The 17,608-nt window shown below is 53.1% G+C and overlaps 2 protein-coding genes and 1 long non-coding RNA gene across 6 annotated transcripts in view; 2 read left to right on the top strand and 1 right to left on the bottom strand.

Moving 5' to 3' along the window:
* Nucleotides 1–550: 550 nt before the first annotated feature.
* Nucleotides 551–8,402, top strand: LOC125282906 (uncharacterized). The gene is made up of 3 exons (XR_008958861.1): nt 551–957; nt 4,926–5,076; nt 6,151–8,402. It is a non-coding gene; the product is annotated as an uncharacterized LOC125282906 (long non-coding RNA).
* Nucleotides 8,403–10,360: 1,958 nt separating this feature from the next.
* HYI (hydroxypyruvate isomerase (putative)) lies at nt 10,361–13,097 on the top strand. 3 transcript variants are annotated; one of them, XM_057310714.1, is made up of 9 exons: nt 10,361–10,633; nt 10,718–10,829; nt 11,234–11,350; nt 11,851–11,965; nt 12,167–12,245; nt 12,335–12,384; nt 12,497–12,566; nt 12,684–12,818; nt 12,937–13,097. In XM_057310714.1, the coding sequence occupies exons 1-9, from the start codon at nt 10,435–10,437 to the stop codon at nt 13,008–13,010; spliced, it is 951 nt and encodes a 316-aa protein (XP_057166697.1). In that variant the 5' UTR covers nt 10,361–10,434; the 3' UTR covers nt 13,011–13,097. The 3 variants fall into 3 exon arrangements, with proteins under 3 accessions (XP_057166697.1, XP_057166698.1, XP_026354089.1); XM_057310715.1 differs by lacking the exon at nt 11,234–11,350 and having other exon boundaries at nt 10,367–10,633; nt 11,815–11,965; XM_026498304.4 differs by lacking the exon at nt 11,234–11,350 and having other exon boundaries at nt 10,372–10,633.
* The window catches only part of SZT2 (SZT2 subunit of KICSTOR complex), a 49,870-nt gene continuing 45,349 nt past the window's right edge, over nt 13,088–17,608 (bottom strand). For both annotated transcript variants that reach the window (XM_026498301.4, XM_026498302.4), the window contains exons 66-72: nt 17,237–17,450; nt 16,755–16,908; nt 16,481–16,603; nt 15,974–16,379; nt 15,728–15,844; nt 14,083–14,151; nt 13,088–13,959 (exon numbers count right to left, since the gene is read on the bottom strand). In XM_026498301.4, coding sequence (XP_026354086.2) covers nt 13,816–13,959; nt 14,083–14,151; nt 15,728–15,844; nt 15,974–16,379; nt 16,481–16,603; nt 16,755–16,908; nt 17,237–17,450 — 1,227 coding nt within the window. In that variant the 3' untranslated portion in view covers nt 13,088–13,815. The remainder of the gene's footprint in view (nt 13,960–14,082; nt 14,152–15,727; nt 15,845–15,973; nt 16,380–16,480; nt 16,604–16,754; nt 16,909–17,236; nt 17,451–17,608) is intronic.

Here is a 17,608-nt window from a genome sequence, read left to right on the forward strand (position 1 = left end):
AGGGAAGGTGCTGCCTCTTGAATTTCACAGCACAAAGAAAGGCACACTGGGGTCGGGGGGAGGACCTGGGCCAACTCCATCGTGGAGGGAGCAGAGCTTTGCTCTTACGGGTTAAATACGGATTCTGCTTTTTTGTCTTGTCCGCCTGAAGCGCTCCCCCGGCATCCGGCGCACTCACAGAACAGCTTAGCCCTCTCTGGGCTGCGGAGCTCGGCACCTCCAACAAGGGACGCGTTTTACCGCATAAGGAGCGTGGCCGTTGGCGCGTGCCCATGAAATTCACCGTATTACCCTGTGGTTAACTCCCAGGATCGAGGAGCTGGAGAGAACCAGCAAGTGGATTTCTAAAGCCTCGGTCACACGCCAGCAGGAAGAAAACAACTTCCAAAGAGCATATGCTTGGAGGCGCCTGGCTGGGTCAGTCGGAAGAGCACGCGACCCTCGAGCTCAGGGTCATGAGTTCAAGCCCCACATTGGGTGTGGAGATTACTAATAAATAAATAAACCTAAAAAAAAAAAGGCATATGCTTTAAACCCGAGGTCAGTAGATGAGTCATCTTCCCCAGAGCCAGGATATGTGGTTCAGAGAAGACCTTTCTGCTTTCCGTCCTCAGAACCGCAGGCTCGGTGGATCCGAAGGTTCTCGCGGGCGCCGTAGCAGTTCTTGCACCAGGACGCACGGTCGTGGTGCTCATGAACTCGAAGTTGACCCTGCTCCTTTTAGGCTCTCGTGTCCCTACACCGCAGTGCAGGGGTTCTCTAGCGTGGCTGGGGTCACGGTCCCTGATCACCAGGGGAAACTGTGGTGCCGCAGTGAGGGCGAGGAGACTCCGTGGAGGGCACCTGTCTTCCTCTCTTGCTCTGAAGCTCTGGTCAGGGGAAGTTGGACAACCCAGTACTGGCAAGACTACCGATGACTCGGCTCCTACAGAAGGAACGTGTGAGTCATTCCACCAGGTCAGGAGGCTCACCCCGCTGAGGAGCTAGGAGAGGGCAGAGGGAACTGGGATCCGTGTGGCCAGCAGCCTGCTGGGATGTGACTTAGGCCCCATCACCAGCTACAGAGACGAGGACTGTAACAGCAATGCTTATGTGACTTTACTCTTCACCCCGTGTCGGGTTTCTATTGCGATCTGACGTGTTATTGCGAATGTAACAGCTGAAAACAACACCCGTTCATCAGCTTGCATTCCGGAGGTCAGAAGTCCAAGGCATGGTGAACATGGCTGAGTTCTCTGCTCCGAAGGCTAATATCAGGGCTGAGCTGTGTTCTCATCTGGAGCTCAGGGTCCTCTGTAGGAGCACGTGGTTGGGGCAGAATTCAGTTCCCTGTGGCCATAGGCTTGAGGCCTCCATAGATTCCCTTCTCCGGGAAGAGCCCTCACCCTTTCAAGACCTCACCTGATTAGGTCAGGCTCACCTGGGGTTATCAACCTTTCATAACTGGTTTGGGACAATAACTACATTTGCAAACTCTCTTTCTAGCAGTACCCACATGAGTGTTTGATTGAATATCAGAGAGGTGTGTGCACGCTGGGGAGCAGGAATTTGAGAGGCCACTTCAGGATTCTGCTGGCTTGCTTCCCCTACCTTTCACCTGATTCCTTACCTGGAGACTATCAGTGGTGGGGGAGGGGTGCGGATTATGCCGGATTTAAGATTGCCTCATGGCAAAACAGCAGCCAGTGGGACTCTGTGCATTACGTGGACTGGGACATGAGTTTCTCGCTCAGATGCAGGGTAAGAGTGTACCCGAGGGAGGAAAGACGTGAACTGTGCCAGATACGACGTGTCTGTCCCTCCAGAGTTTGTTTCCTCCTCGCTCTCTGTCCGAGTAGGTAGATCTGTGGATTACATCAACGGGCTCCCTTTGTCCTCCGCCTCTGTTTGGTTTGGCTTATCTGTTTGGTTTGGCTTATCTGTTTGGTTTATCTAGAGACTGGAAGGCGGAAGGAGGGAGAGGTCAGGGTATCTATTTCTCGGGCTTCCTCCCTGCAGGCCGCTTCAAGCCGCCAGTGTCCTTCTGAGGGCTTCTGCTCCTTGGAGGGCAGCTGTCTCCACATGACCCGCTCCTCCTGGATTCGAGTCACTGCGTCCCCCTCCCCTTCACCTTGCCAGGCCTGGCACTGGTGGCAGACCTGCTGTTCCTAGCCCCGGGCTGCTGGGCCAGCCGGCATATCTCACCTACGCCCTGCCCACACCTTCATAAATGGTGCCTTTTAAAAATCGCCTGAATTATCCTAATTTGAATGTGCCATCTGTTTTCTGTTTGGACTCTGACTGATCCAAGAACCTATCAAGAGATAGACACAGGAGTATGACAGATGGAGAGACAAATATTACTTTTACGACTGCCACCGCTGATACTGGAAATGTGGCTTAGGTCTGCTAGGCCGGCGGGTTTGCCGGTAGCCCTCCCCGAGGTCAGCCCTGTGAGGGCCGGCCCGGCAGACGGGAGGCCCCGCGCAGAGCAGGAGGACGGCTTTCCCCCGGAGATCGGGGGGACAGGACTGAGGTGAGCATTTTGGCTCCTCCTTTCCACCCAAGTTATCAACCATGGGAGTCACTCCTCAGCTCGGGGAAGACTGAGGGCAGGCCTCCTTCCACGCAGGAACAGGAAGCCCATGGAAAGGCAGCCCTCCTCCACCACACCGAACAGCAAATGTTGCTTTAAATAAAGTGAAAGAGAAGCAAAAAAGCTAAAGATGTAATGTCTGGAATTTCTATAAAGAGCACCCACTGACTGATTCATGAGAACACGAAGAACCCAACTGAGAAGCGGACGAAGGCTACTAGTAAGCGAGTCGCAAAAGAGGGAGTCATCCTGGCAAATAAACATCTGGAAAGACGTTCAATCTCAGTAATAATCAAGGACTTGATTTTTTTCTGGGGCGCCTGGGTGGCTCAGTCATTTGAGTGACTGCCTTCGGCTCAGGTCATGACCCCAGGGTCCTGGGATCCAGCCCCGTGTCGGGCTCCCTGCTCGACAGAAAGTCTGCTTCTCCCTCTCCCTCTGCTGCTCCCCCCGCTTGTGCTCTCTTGCTCTCTCGCTCTCAAATAAATAAATAAATAAAATCTTTTTAAAAAATAAAGACATTTCTTCCTTTTTGGGTTGGCAAGAATCTTTTTTTTTTTTAAGATTTATTTATTTATTTTAGAGTGGGGGAGGGGCAGAGGGGGAGAGAGAGAGAGAGAGAATTTCAAGCAGACTCCCAGCTTAGCACGGAGCATAGAGCCCTGACGTGGGGCTTGATCTCACTATCCTGAGATCACGACCTGAGCGGAAATCAAGAGTCAGACACTCAACCAACTGAACCACCCAGGCGCCCCATGGTTGGCAAGAATCTTAAAAACTGACATGATTCAGTGTTGATGAAGATGCAGGGAAACAGGTAATCTGATAGATGGTTAGAAAGAATGCAATTTGATAAAACCCTTTGAAGAGCAATTTAGCAGTGAATTAAAGCTTTCTTTTTTTTTTTTTTTAAGATATATTTATTGATTTGAGAGAGAGAGAGCAAGGGGAAGGGGCAGAGGGATATGGAGACGGAATCCCAGGCAGACTTGGTGCTGAGCACAGAGTCCGATGTGGGGCTTGATCTCATGACCCTGAGATCGGGATCTGAGCTGAAACCAAGAGTCAGTTGCTTAACTGAGTGAGCCACCCAGGTGCCCCAAATTAGAGCTTTCAATGCACATGTCCTGTGGCCCAGCAAGTCCACTTATGGGATGGATGCTGGAGAAATATTCGTATTTGTACACACACATAAAACATATACAAGAATGCTTATTGCTGGTAATAGTGCTGATTTGGAGGCAATCTTCTCCATCAATAGGGGAATGATAAAAATCTTCATATTCTGGGGTGCCTGGCTGGCTCAGTCAAAAGAGCATGTGACTCTTGATCTAGGGGTTGTGGGTTTGAGCCCCATGTTGGGTGTAGAGATTACTTAATAATAAAATCTTTTTAAAAATCTACATATTTTGGAATAAAATGCAGTTAAAAGCATGGCCAAAGAAAGGGGAAGAGAACAGTAAGGTAGACTGAGTTTATTTATATTTTCCTAAAAATATATTTCCTACATATATCTGATATCTATTGAAAAAGAAAAAGCAGCAAAAAATATAGACATAACACCAAGAGTAGAATTCACATGTGTAAAGATTAAACAAGGGAAGGATAGGATTCTGTAGTCAGGATTACTGAGGTTTTTCACAATGTCTAATGTAAAAACCGGCTTTTTGAATATTCACACCGGTACCCTTTGAGTCATGCATACACTGGTTGTATTTCACCAAATTTAAAGTTTGGGTGTGGTGTGTGGTTAGTTAACACTCCATTAGTTAAGACTGCCGCGGGCCTTGTGTGTTACCAACGGCACGCATATGTAAGGAAAGGGCACAAGAAGAGTGGATGTGATCCGACCACCAGTAATAGAATAGAAACTAGAGGGCCAGTTATATAGGAAATCTCCTTTGCAAGATAAGGGTGCATCACATGAAACAGCAAATACGATAATACTCTTCCAAGAATATTATATGATCGTTCATGCAAACAAATTTCCTAAAATGATTCCATGCTGTTTTGTATAATGATGCTATTCAATGTACCGTGTGTGCGAGATGATTCGTTTTGAGCGTGCTGAAATGTTAGTGGGAGAGCCCTAATGTAGATACACCATGGCTATTTCTCTATGACGTGCTTGGATATAAAAGAAAACTATGAAAGAAAAACTTGACCTAAGGCTTAGCTTCCTTTCCAACACAGTTCTAAGCCATCACGAATCCGTGTGATACGGACGGTGGCTGGCATACTGAGAAAAGCAGGAAAGATCAGTTCCAAAGCCCTAGCAATGTAGCTTCAATGGCTCAAAAAAAAAAAAAAAAATAGAGTAACGCTTGAATGTTGATATTCTTACATCTAGGCACCTGTGACTGAACACATGGTTGGATGTGAAAATATAGAACATGATATGTGGACTCCAATTTGAACATTGCTGTATGGAAGTGGTATAAAGACTGGTAGCTCAAAAAAGAAAGTGGAATAGAAACGAAGATGCTCCTGTCGTAGACAAGGTAGGAAAGAGCTTGATGAAGACGGGGTGCAATGAACAACATCAGCATAGTCATGACTTGGAAAGATAAAGACTCCGCTACAGGCCAGATGAAATTATATAAATCCAGAAAGTGACATAAATACATAGCCCCAGTGCACAGGGTTCAGGTCTTTACATTGAGGAAATTACATTTTACCAAGAGAACCAAGAATTTCCCGAAATGGGCGCCATGCTGGATCCTGGGATGTAAAAAAGCAAGTTCGTTCTGGGACATGTGGTTTTTAGAAAGAGTTAAGATGAAATAAGAAGGCCAGCCTGGTTGATTCCCTTACAGAGTTTCCAAGTGCCGAACACAATGCCTCTCGGTTTTTCTTTGCTACTTTGCTCTGTAAGTAGCTTTATTCTCTCTGGCTGACTGTCCCCCTGAGCTATGGTTCTAGTAGGAAGGAGAAAAGAGGGAACAGACGTTGGGTAGGCGACCTACTGTGTCTGTAACAGGTTATACGGTTGCTCCAGCTTGGGTCAGGTGCCCACTCACGGACCAATCACTGGGACTTGGACGAGAGAATCATATTAGAAAATGGCAGCACCCATTTACAACTTAAGGTGCAGGAGTGGTAGAAATGACATTGTTTTCTCAAACCAGGGAACTTACCCAGAAGAAGAGAAGCTTTATTACTTACCTACCATTGCTAACAAGTTACCTCAAAACTTGGTGGCTTAAAACAACAAACATTTACTATCGAGGAGTTTCGGTAGGTCAGGAGTCCAGGTGTGGCTTAACTGGTATCTCTGCTTCAAACTCTATCTGTCACAAGGCTGCAATGAAGATGTTGTTCGAGGTACAGTCTTGAAGCTTAATGGTAGCAGATCTGCCTCCAAGCTTGCTCACATGGCTGCCGGCAGGCCTCAGGTCCTTGCTGGCTGTTAGCCAGAGACATTAGCCCCTTGACCTGTGTCTTTCCATGAGCCAGCTCACCACAGGGCAGCTGGTTTTCCTGAGTGAGGGAGTGAAAGAGTGAGAGGGGGCGCCCAAGACAGAAGCCACAGCCTTTTTGTAACCTAATCTCGGTGGTTCTATTCTATTTGTTAGGAGGAAGTTGCCAGGTCCAGCCCACGTTCAAGGGGAGACGTTGTGAAGACCAGGAGGTGGACGTCATGGGGGGACCATTGGACAGGCTGGCTACCATAATAGGTTCTAGGCAGGTAAGATGATAAAAGACCGCTACGCGGAACAGTGACACACTGAATCCCAAACGTGGTGATTACAGTCTATTACAAACAGGCTGAGTCGGTAGAAAAAGCCTTGCAGTTAAGATGACACTACCAGAAGGATTAATGCAAAATGTGCAAACAGGTGGCAGTAACGCTTACAGAAGGTTTTACAAACTCATTTTTATTAAATATGAAACAGATGCAAATGGTATTTATAAAATAGATGCGAGATATAAAGAGTAGTGATGAAATGGAGGTGCGCGCACACAGGACCATCTCGGCCAGCGTCAGAGAACGGGGAGGGCCATTACTTTCAAGCCCCTGACGCTCCCCTCTTCCCTCCCCGCCTGGAGCTCACCATTCACCCTGAAGTTTGCAATCATTATTCACTTGCTCATCTTCACAGTTTTACCACACAGGCTCGTATCCTTACTCGAGACATGGTGTAAGATTTGGTCTTCCCTGCTTTGGACTTTGTACAAATGGGATCACACTCTACGTATTTCTCTGGGATTTGCTTCTTTCACTCAAGATTATGTTGCTGAGATTTATCCGGTTGATGTGTTCACACTGTTGTTTCCAATTTGACCCAAACTTCACTGAGCTCTTCATATATCCCGGGAATACAAGAGCAACCTTCATGGTATCGTCGAGCCACCAGCTTTCTCTTCACTTTCCTATACAGCTCTGGATGGCGACCCTGCCACTCATCTCTCTCCACGTTAGTGGACACTGGGCTTAGGGTCGCATTTTTGCTACATAAGTAGTGCTGCTGTGAACGTCGCAGGGTTCCTGGTAGGCCTGTGCAAATGTTCCTTCAGACCCGGGAAAGGAACTATGGGGCCAAATGTATATGGGTGTTCAGCCTTGAGAGATACCGCCAGACGGTTTTCCGAAGTGACTGCAGGGATTCACACATTTCTACCCGCAGTGAATAAATGCTCCAGTGATTCCAACACCAGTCCAATATTTGATCATGTCTGACTTAAAATTTTTTGTCAATCTGGAAGGTTTAAAATGAGTTTCATTGAGGTTTTGATTTGCATGTCACATGAGGTGTGTGTGTGCGTGTGTGTGTGTGTGTGTGTGTGTGTATATATATATATATATTTTTTTCTTTTTTACCACACTGGCAAGTGCAATCCAGTGATTAAGCAAGACTCTGAACTCTGCACTCAAGTCTTAGTCATCATCCATGTAACTATTTATAAGTTGTTACCTTAACTCATTGTCATACCAAATTCTTTGGTTCAAAGTTAAATGCAAAGAATCAAGATCTGTAATAATAACTTAGTGTAATGCCTATGTTGCAAAGTGGCATATGGCAGAAAGTCAAACAGTGAGTAAAGAAAATAAATAATTTTCGGGGTACCTGGCCAGCCTAGTTGGTGGAGTATGCGACTCTTGATCTTGGGGTCGTGAGTTTGAGCCCCACATTGGGTGTAGAGATTACTTAAAAATAAAATCTTTTTTTTTTTTTAAAGATTTTATTTATTTATTTGACAGAGACAGCCAGCGAGAGAGGAAACACAAGCAGGGTGAGTGGGAGAGGAAGAAGCAGGCTCACAGCGGAGGAGCCTGATGTGGGGCTCGATCCCAGAGCACAGGGATCACGCCCTGAGCCGAAGGCAGATGCTTAACGACTGTGCTACCCAGGCGCCCCTAAAAATAAAATCTTAAAAAAAAGAAAAGAATTTTCACAGGCATTGTCCTCCTCTTGGATTTATTTTGACGTATAATGTAAAAGTGTTGAAGAAAATTAAGGGGGAAGTGCGTCGTGCCCCTCTAGTTTATATTTATACATCGTCTCTGCCGCCCTGCCGGGTATACACGCAAAGGAGTGGACCCCAGCAGATGGTGGCGCTTTCAAAGTCTTGAGTAGAATTGACACACCCAGAGATTTACAGTGAAGCTTTAAAAAGGAATTACTTCTGGGCGCCTGGGTGGCTCAGTCGGTGAAGCGTCTGACTTCGGCTCAGGTCATGATCCCGGCGTCCTGGGAGCGGCCCGCGTTGGGTTCCCTGCTCATCGTGGAGCCTACTTCTCCCTCTCCCTCTGCCTGCCGCTCCCCCGCTTGTGCTCTCTCTCGGACAAAAAAGTAAAATCTTAAAAAAAAAAAAAAAAAAAAAAGGAATTACTTTCCTTGGATGTTATTCTGCATGGTCAACATTGGACTATAAACATGTGGGTTGATTAAAATGTTAAACTTAGTGAGGTCACGTCCTGGTTGGACTATATCCAAGAAACACGTTTCAGGACAAGTCAAAGTTCCAAGTGTAACACCAGCTGCAAATAGGCAAGAAATCAGGTGATCAGTACGAGCCGATGGCAGTCTGCTCCCAGAGGCAGAGCGGAAGAACCCGAACTTGCTCGCACTTGGATGAACTGTGATGCCCGCCTGGACCCCCCGGGGCTGAGTGGGCCTGCCTTGCCATCGAGGCCAGCAGTGACAAACAGGCCGTGCGAGTTGGGGGCTCCTCACGTTGCGCCTGCAGCTTCCTTCTGTCAAAGCTAGCACAGAAAACAGACCAAGAGGACTTCCACTCGCGTACTGGTTGCAATATTTTTGAAAAGCAGTTCAGCAAAGCATCAAGACCTTAAACATGTTCCTATTCGCTGACTACGTAAGTCCAACCTTAGGCATTTTCCCAGTCATTCGGGTTATTGAGGATGAAATAAACTCATTGCAATTCTCTCAAGAAACATTAAGAGGCTACAGACAGAGAAACCTAGGTAAGTCTAAACATCCCAGCCTGGGAAGTGCAGAGATCCCAGGCGGTTGTGGGGTTCGCCAGCGGAGAAACTCCGCGCAGAGGTTTCTCAACGTGCTACCTCTACCCCTAATACTCTGGGGCTTGGTTACCCCGTCTGCACTAGCGCTCCTTCCCCGAGTCCTGCTTACTTTGTTTCTACGGCCACAATCATCTTCGGGCAACACCACCTCTTAGTTGACTTTCTCAGCACTTCCTGGTTTGAACTTTGAGAAAGAGAATCTGATTGGCTAGATCATCTCTCCAAACTAGGCAAGTAATGAGTCTCCGGCCGTCTGAAGCATTGGCTGCCCTCGGATCAGATGTCCTCCTGCGGCCCAATCAGCTGGGGATAAGAGGGAACAGCCCACCCATAGCCGCTCAGCGCAGAGACCAGCGGAGGGGCCAGTTTTCCTTGTAAAGGACTTTGCGCTGGCAAATACTGTAATGAACATTTCAAAGGAGCCAAGAGGTGCGTTAAAGTGCTTTCGCAGCACGCACACACGAATGTGAAAAACCCTAACGACCATCAACAGAGCAGTAGGATAAATTCTGGGTTGCGGGTATGGCACAATGAACAGCGAATGCAATGACTTTGAAGGATATTGAACACGCGGAAAAGTTAACAAAATAATATTAAATGAAAAAGCAGACCACAAAACTGCATGTACAGTATGATCAGAATTCTCTAAGAAAAAAAATCTGTTTATGTTTATTTTTTAATTTGTAAGGGAAAGTTAACGGTTAGGGGTGAGACGACTGGTGATTTAAATGTTCCTGATTTCGTCTCGTAGCTTTCAAACGTTGCATAATGAACATATACTATTTTTATAATGAAATAAATACTAAGTATTTGTTGAAGTTCACGTTCCTCACTTTTAACTACGTTCTCGAGACGGCCCCGTTCTCTCTTGCCCTTCTCTCCGGGCTCTCAGCCCAGGGATCCCGGGCCCCCGTCTACCCGCGCGGGGTTGGAACCGGGAGGCGGAGGAGGCTCTCCCGCCCACACCCGGGCGGAGCTCCCTCTTCCTCGGCTCTGTCGCCTCTCCCCGCATTTCCCTTTCTCGAGTCTCGAAAAATGTCACTTTTCTGGACCGTCCGTGGTCTTTAGCCCACACTGCTTTTCTAACCAAAAAAGTCTGGCACAGAGGGCTCCTGGCTCGGCTCGCGGCGCCAGCGCGCCTCCCCTCGGGTCGGACTACCCGGACGCGCCCTCTCCGGCCGGGCCCAACCCGGCCCCGCAGCGCCCCCCTCCGGATCGGCGCTCCCCGCGGGGCCCGGGCTCCGCAGCACCCTGCCCGGGATCGGCGCTCCCCCGCCAGGCCGGGTCGGGTCCGGTCCGCGGAGCCCCGCCTCCTTCCGCCTTCCGGCCCACCCCGGACTCTGCCCTGCGCGCGTGTCCCCGGCCGGCCATGGCTCCGCTCCGTTTCTCGGCCAACGTGTCGTGGCTGTTCCCCGAACTCCCCGGGCTCCCTGCGCGGCTCCGGGCGGCCGGCAGCTCGGGCTTCGAGGCCGCCGAGGTGGCCTGGCCGTACGCGGAGCCGCCCGAGGCCCTGGCGCGCACGGCGCGGGAAGCGGGGCTGCGGCTGGTGCTGATCAACACGCCCCCTGGTGCGCCGCGGGCCCGGGGCGGGGGGCGGGGGCCGCCGGGAGCCCGGGGATGCGAGCCGGGGCTGAGGACCGTTCTCTCCGCAGGAGACCGAGAGAAAGGGGAAATGGGGCTGGGGGCCGTTCCCGGGAGGCAAGCGGCCTTCCGAGAGGGGCTGGAGCAGGCAGTGCTGTACGCCAAGGCTCTGGGCTGTCCCAGGTATCCTGCCCTCTCCTCCTCCACCTCCTCCCCATCTTGCCCTGTCTCCTCCAAGACCCTGCCCCACGTTTGGGGTCTGGGAGAGAACGCCAGGTTGGAGAGGTTCGGGAGTCAGCGCACTGGCTCTTCACTCCTCCAGCGCCGGTCCTTTGTAAATTGCCTTTTGTATTTTATTTGTCCTGTGTCATTCTCAGTTTGCTACTCTTTCATGCTGGGATCCCGTGCCAGGAGCTGTCTGACTAGGGAGATAGCAAAGCAAACATAGGGAGTGATCCATTTGAGGGTCAGTGGATGACAGCTGTGGGAGCAGACTAGGCACCTGTCTGGGATCAGAGGAAGCTTCTTACGGGTTGTGATGTTGAACTGGGTCTCAGAGGAATGAATGGGCATTTGCTTGATGTAAGGAGCACTGGAGGCAAGGATGCAGTGGCCAGAGACAAGAGAAGGCTTGGGGTGCTCAGCAGAGTTCCTGAGGCTGGAGATGTGACCCGTTGGAGTTGGGTGTGGCCAAGAAAGATCAGGTGATGGCCCAGGGAGGTGGAAGAGGCACAGTGGGGCTGGTCAAATAAATGTCAGATCCCACTGAGGGTGAATGGGCTGAGACGGAACTGGTAACAGGGTCATTACCTGTGTGGTGGGGGCAGAAAGCAGATGGGAAGAAGCTAACAGATGCAAGGAGTGGAGACAAGCAGCACGGAATACTTAAGGGAAAGGGTCAAAATACTTGTTAGAAAGAGGCTGACGTGCACGTTTATAGCTGCGAGGAGACAGCCACTGGAAAGGAGAGGTAGCAGAGACAGGGAGGGCTTGATGAGAGGTCTCTGAGGCGGGAGGTTGGGGTGGCCCTCAGAAGGTATCTGGGAAGGGGCTTGGCCTCAGGCTGACACAGGAGTACAGGTGACAGACCCGCCAGCAGGGGGGATGGGAGGGAGCTGGACGAGGCACACGCGGAGACAAAGGAATGAGGGGCCTGCTGTCAGGACAGGGGCCCCCCAGCCTCTTCCAGTGCCATTTCCGCCAGGATTCACCTGATGGCTGGCCGAGTACCCCAGGGGGCGGACCGAGCAGCCGTCAGGAGTGAAATGGAGACAGTTTTTCTGGAGAACCTGAGGCACGCGGCTGGGGTTTTGGCTCAGGTGAGACCAGGGACACACAGACAGGCATACTGACATGAATGCCTGCGTGTGCGGGGCGGGGCACAAGGTGGGGAGAGCCAATGAGGCACGAGGCCGGGCACTACCCAGCTCAGAGGGAACAGTGAGGGGCTTCACCAGTGACTGGCTGAGGGGGGACAAAACTGGGGGAGAGCTCTGTTCACGGGTCCACCATGGTGCTAGGAGAGCCTCGTGGGACTGCTGGAGCCCATCAATACCCGCATCACTGACCCCCAGTACTTCCTGGACACCCCCCAGCAGGGTAGGACCACAGCCCTGTGCCCCCCGAGTCCCCTCTGATTCTTGTACTCTCCGTGGGTCTCATGGCCCTCTCCCCGATTTCTCTCCCAGCGGCAGCCATCTTACAGAAGGTTGGAAGACCCAACCTCCAGTTACAGATGGTAAGTGGAAGAAAGGGAATGCTTCTCAGAAGGCCTGTGTTCCCCACATCTGGGGAGAATGGGGTGGGGGTAAGGGGGCCTGCACGGTCTCCGACTAGTATTCTCTATCCAGGACCTGTTCCACTGGCAGATCATGGATGGGAACCTGACAGGAAACATACGGGAGTTCCTGCCCCTCGTTGGTGAGAGGGGTCTCTTTCTTTGCTCCTTCTCGTCTGCTGTGCCCCCCCCCCCCCAGCATCAGTCCCTCAGGACTCGGCTGGAGCCTGGGCCCCACACCTGCCCTCACCTGTGTCTAGGGCACGTGCAGGTGGCACAGGTCCCGGGCCGGGGGGAGCCCGACAGCCCCGGAGAGCTGAACTTCCCCTATCTATTCCAACTGCTGGAGGATGAAGGCTACAAGGGCTTTGTGGGGTGCGAGTACCGGCCTCAAGGTGAGTGGGGTGGGGGCTCCAGGCCGGGCCCTGGGGCAGGGAGCTCTGGAGGGATGGGTATGGGACACGGCTGCTTTTCTCCTCGGGGGCTGAGGCCATCACCTCCCTCTCTCCTCAGGAGACACAGTGGAGGGCTTGAACTGGCTTCGCTCTTACTGGGATAGGCGGGGCCGCCCACAGGCTGGCCGGTGAGGTCCTGCCCTGCGCCTGCCTGCCGCTGGGGACAGGGTGCCCTGCAGCCCCCATCTCCTGGATTAAAGACCACCTGCTGAACACTTGCCACATGTGTGTTATTGGGCGGGGGGAGGACACACAGTGTCTAACCTGTTGCGCTCCCGGGGCTGCTTCCCCCCTGGTGAGAAGGGACGAGAGGGGACACACAGCTCACGCTCCAGTGCTCCGGTCTCCTGCGCCAGTGCTGCTGTGCACACGGGGGTTTTGAGCCCACCTCCTCATTTACACGCCCGAAACCACAGGTCCGAGAGCTGAGGGGCTTGCCTGTGGTCACAGGGGCTTCAGAGGCAGAGCTGGCATTGGAACCAAGGTGTCGAATCTCAACGGCAACGTCCAGCAATGATGTTCAAGCGGGAAATGACCAGAGGGCTCAACGTGGGGGTGGGTGGCTGACGGCAACCAGACTTGGAGGCAGCGTTCAGGCAGAGGAGCTCTCGGGGGTGAGCGCTTGCCACTCGTGTGAATTCCTGGGACTCCACCAGGCGAGCGGGAAGGTAGAGACCCTTTCTGGAAGGGTCCAGGGCCTGAGAGGAGATGGGCACTTCAGGGAGTTCACCTGCCCCTCTGGAGCCCTGTGGAGGCAAGTGCTTGGGGAGGGCAGCTCCCACTTCGAGGCTGGGGCTGCAGACCCCTGAGATCTAGTCACAAAGCTTTTGGTGTCCTTCAGTGTCTGGACCCAGAAGGGCTGGTCAGTCCTGCTTCAAGTGTACAATCTTACAGACCCCCATGATTTGAGGAACGGTGACATTCACTGGCCTGGCCCTCAGAGGAGGCGGGTCCAGAGGGTGAAGCAAGCTGTGTTGATGACGGACTCGAGGTGGTGGTAGGTGGAGACCAGCTGGGCAGGGGGGCTCTCGCTGTCTTGGGGCTGTACCGGGAAGGGCTCTCGGAAAACCACTGTCAGAGACTGTGGGGAACATGGCGGGGATGCAGTGTTGAGGGAGGGCAGGCACGGGGAGCAGGGACCTCAGCAGGCTCGCGGGGGAGCCTCCCACTAGGCTGACACAAAGCCCCTCACCCCTGTTCTCACCGTCTTTCCCAAGTGGGAATCCAGAAACACCAGCACAAAACAGTCGGTGAACTTCTGATTCAGCACAACCTGCAGTGAAAGACAAAGTGACATGGGGAGTGAGGTCTGTGTCACCTGAGGCAGTATCCACCTTCCTTGAGGGCATTCTGGAAGTGGGCCTGGTGTGAGGAAGGCCTGCTTCCATCACCACACCCGAGCCCACGTGCATTCCAGTCAGCCAGGACCTTGTCTCTGAACTGAACCTCAGTGCTCATCCTCGCTGGCTCTGTCAGCCCGACCAGCCTCCTCAGAATGAGGGGGAGGCGCCTGACTGGAAGGTTTCAGAGCTCGTCTATCTGGAGGCCCTGCACAAAGCTGGCACACTGAAGCCCGTCAGTGACGGAGAGTTCTCTACCCTTGGCATAACCCCTCCTTGCCTCCTGTCCTGGGTCTTGTAGTTTTTTTTTTTTTTTAAAGATTTTATTTATTTGACAGAGATAGAGACAGCCAGCGAGAGAGGGAACACGAGCAAGAGGAGTGGGAGAGGAAGAAGCAGGCTCATAGCAGAAGAGCCTGATGTGGGGCTCGATCCCATAACGCCAGGATCACGCCCTGAGCCGAAGGCAGACGTTTAACCGCTGTGCCACCCAGGCGCCCCTGGGTCTTGTAGCTCTTTGACAGTCCCCTGGGACTGTCCCCCTGTGCCTCACTGCCCCTCTGCTCAGCTCTGTGATCTCTTCCAGGTGATTCCCTCTACTCCCAGGCTTCAGTGACCACCTGTTCATGTAGCTGTTGCCCAGGTCTCTCTCTCTGGGCTCCAGCATCCGTAAACCTAGAATGTGGTCCTGGGAGGGCCTCACGACCTCTGACTCGTCACCCTTCCCCCAAAGCCACGCCTGCTTCAGCACTCCCACCACCCACAGGAGCACCCCCATCTGCTCATACCCCCTGCACAACTGCAGCCTTACCAACTCACCTCAGCATCCCAGGACGCCCCTTCGCACCCTGAAACTAGCCTTGCCCACAAGCAGTGTTGCGGGACCCCTCCCTACGGACAAGTTCCTACTTTTTTTGAAGTCTTCTTCTGAACATCTCCTCTCCACAGCCACTGCTCTCATCAGGCCCACCTCTTCAGTCTCTTAACCCCCACGCTCTCTGGCTACCACCTGAGCCTTTTGCCCTCTACCGGGCCCAGGTAGTGCTTCAGCCTCTCACGTGCGCCTGGGGATTGGGCTGGACGGCACGTGCTGGGTCGGCGGGGCTGGGGCCTGAGAGTCTGCAAGCTCCCAGGTGTTGCCGCCACCACTGGTGTGAAGACCACACTTGGGGTAACGAGGCTTTAAAGCCTCTGCGGTCCTTCTTGGGATTTCAGCCGCTAAGAACAACCACTGATAAGGTTCCAGAGCTTGGCCTTCAGAGTCTCTAGCCAAAGGTTTGTGCTTTTTTTGTGAGCTTTTAAGGTCAGAGCCCTAGGCTGTTCTCACGAATCCTATGTCGAGGCTCGTGCTCAGTGCTTGAAGAGTTTCACATGGATTCCATTCCATCTAGGCTTCCTGCCAAAGCAGACCTTGTTTAGTTGGGCTGGGGCTCCTTCAGGGACCTCTCATCTCTCTGATGAGGCATTTGGCTATGTCTCCCCTTTCAGAGGAGTCTCAAAGAGACTTACCAAGTATTGAGTTCCCAAGTCTGGGCTCTGGAAATGGCGACAGCTCTGAGGAAAGCGGCTTAGGAGAACCTTGATAAGGCTCTGGTACCAGGAGACCGTCATGGACAGGAAGCAGTCCTAGGGGAAGGTCCATAGGGCTGGATCTGCAGTCCCAGGGCCACCTGAGATCTCTGCACCCTCTACCCTGGCTGCTGCTAGAATCCCTAGTATCCAAACCAGCCCCTTCTAGAACCCACAGCCGCTTACCAGCTGGGGATCAATGTCCCCAATGGATTTGGCATGGACTGCTTCCAGGAGCTCCTCCAGCTCTGCCAGGGCCAGGCGCCCCCCTAGCCGTAGCCGGTCAGGCCCTGGAGGCTCGAGCAAGAAGAGGCGCTTCCAGAGGGTGTCCCGACGGCAGTGCCCTCCAGCCAGGCGGACCAGCTGAGCCAGCCGTGCCCGAGCCACGCCCACCTCTGCAGCCAGTGGGGGGAACAGGGGAGCTGGTCCAGGGGCCAGACCAAGCCCTGAGGCCTCCCCAGGACTACCAGCTGAGCTCCCAGGAGCTTCTGGCTCAGGGGGCAGTCTGGGTGGCTTCCGGAACCGGCGCATGTCAGCGGTGAGTCTGGGGAAGAGCTCTCGTTGGCTGGTGAGCACCACGAAGAACTGCAGCCTGTGGTGGGGAGGGGGCAGGAATGGGGTGATCAGAGCAGGAGACACAGAGAGCGAGGGCACAGGGGAGGCTGCGCAATTCGAGGTGGGGGATCTGCTGACCGCAGAACGTGCCGCTCGGCTTCTCCTTGCTCTTCGAAGGGTGCAGCACAGTGACACACCAGCAGGGACACATCAAAGTCGTCCTGGTGACGAAGCCCCTCAGAGTCCAGGTAGGAGCCGGAGCTGTACAGTGGGGGTGGGGAAGATGCCAGCCCCAAGGTTCTAATGAAGCCCATCCCTCTGGCTCGAGAAAACACGTTTCCCTACTGCCCGATGGCCCCGACCTCAGCTCCACCAGAGCACATGCTGGCACCGCCCCCCCCCACAACTTCACCTGTGCCAAGCCGATACCAGGGCATATTCGTTATGTTCTGGGCCTCCGGGCCGGGCCATCCGCAACGGCTTCATGTGGTAGGAGCTGGCGTGGTCAGCTACGTAGTTGTACAGCTGGTGAGCAGCAATGAGCGGCGTGGAGAGCTCCAGTGTCCCTGGGGGGCAAGTTATAGGAGACCCTGAGCGTGCGACAGACACACTGCATAGGTAGGACAGGGGACAGACGTTCCTAAGGCTCTGACAGGTGGACTGGCTCTGCTTTTCTGCGGGGGCTCCTAAGGTCCTGTAGAACATGGAGACGGGCCCAAAGTGGCTCAGAACAGAGAGCGGGGTCTAAACTTTGATAGGAAACAGTGTGAAGAACTTAAGACACAAGCCAGAAACACGGAGACACAGTCCAAGTGACATGAGGTGATTAACAGCACCGGACAGGAGGTGCAGAGGTTCTATCTCTGGCTCACCGGCTTGCCCTTGGGCACCGACCTTGGTAAATGTGATTGCGGCCAAAGTGCGGCCCGTCGGGGTGGTGGGCCAGGAAGTGGCGCAGGAAGGTGGTCAGGTGGTAGCCGTGCCGCAGCACCAGGTGGGCGCCCAGCACGTGCTGGTGCACGAGGCGCAGGTGGAAGTCGTAGCTGAACGAGTGCACGTGCATCAGGTCCCGCACCTTGTCGCATTCCTCCGTGAACAGCATGGACAGCTGGGGGGAGCAGCGGGGACCCGGTCAGGACCCGGCAGGCTGCCCAGCACATTCCCGTCTCCCTCCCTTTCCCATGGGAAGAGGAAGTTCGTATTCCCCCTGTTGCTGTGGGCCCAGGGGAACCCCCTCTGCCGGAATGACTTCTGTGGGAAGCCCTC

The sequence above is a fragment of the Ursus arctos genome, unplaced genomic scaffold, assembly GCF_023065955.2.
Source record: "Ursus arctos isolate Adak ecotype North America unplaced genomic scaffold, UrsArc2.0 scaffold_12, whole genome shotgun sequence".
Lineage (NCBI taxonomy): Eukaryota > Metazoa > Chordata > Mammalia > Carnivora > Ursidae > Ursus > Ursus arctos.

Bases quoted from the DNA above. Each gene is read 5' to 3' on its own strand.
- HYI (XM_057310714.1), top strand. From the start codon at position 10,435: ATGGCTCCGCTCCGTTTCTCGGCCAACGTGTCGTGGCTGTTCCCCGAA. The intron at 12,385-12,496 runs GTAAGTGGAAGA...TTCTCTATCCAG, and splicing joins CCAACCTCCAGTTACAGATG to GACCTGTTCCACTGGCAGAT. The intron at 12,819-12,936 runs GTGAGTGGGGTG...CTCTCTCCTCAG, and splicing joins GTGCGAGTACCGGCCTCAAG to GAGACACAGTGGAGGGCTTG.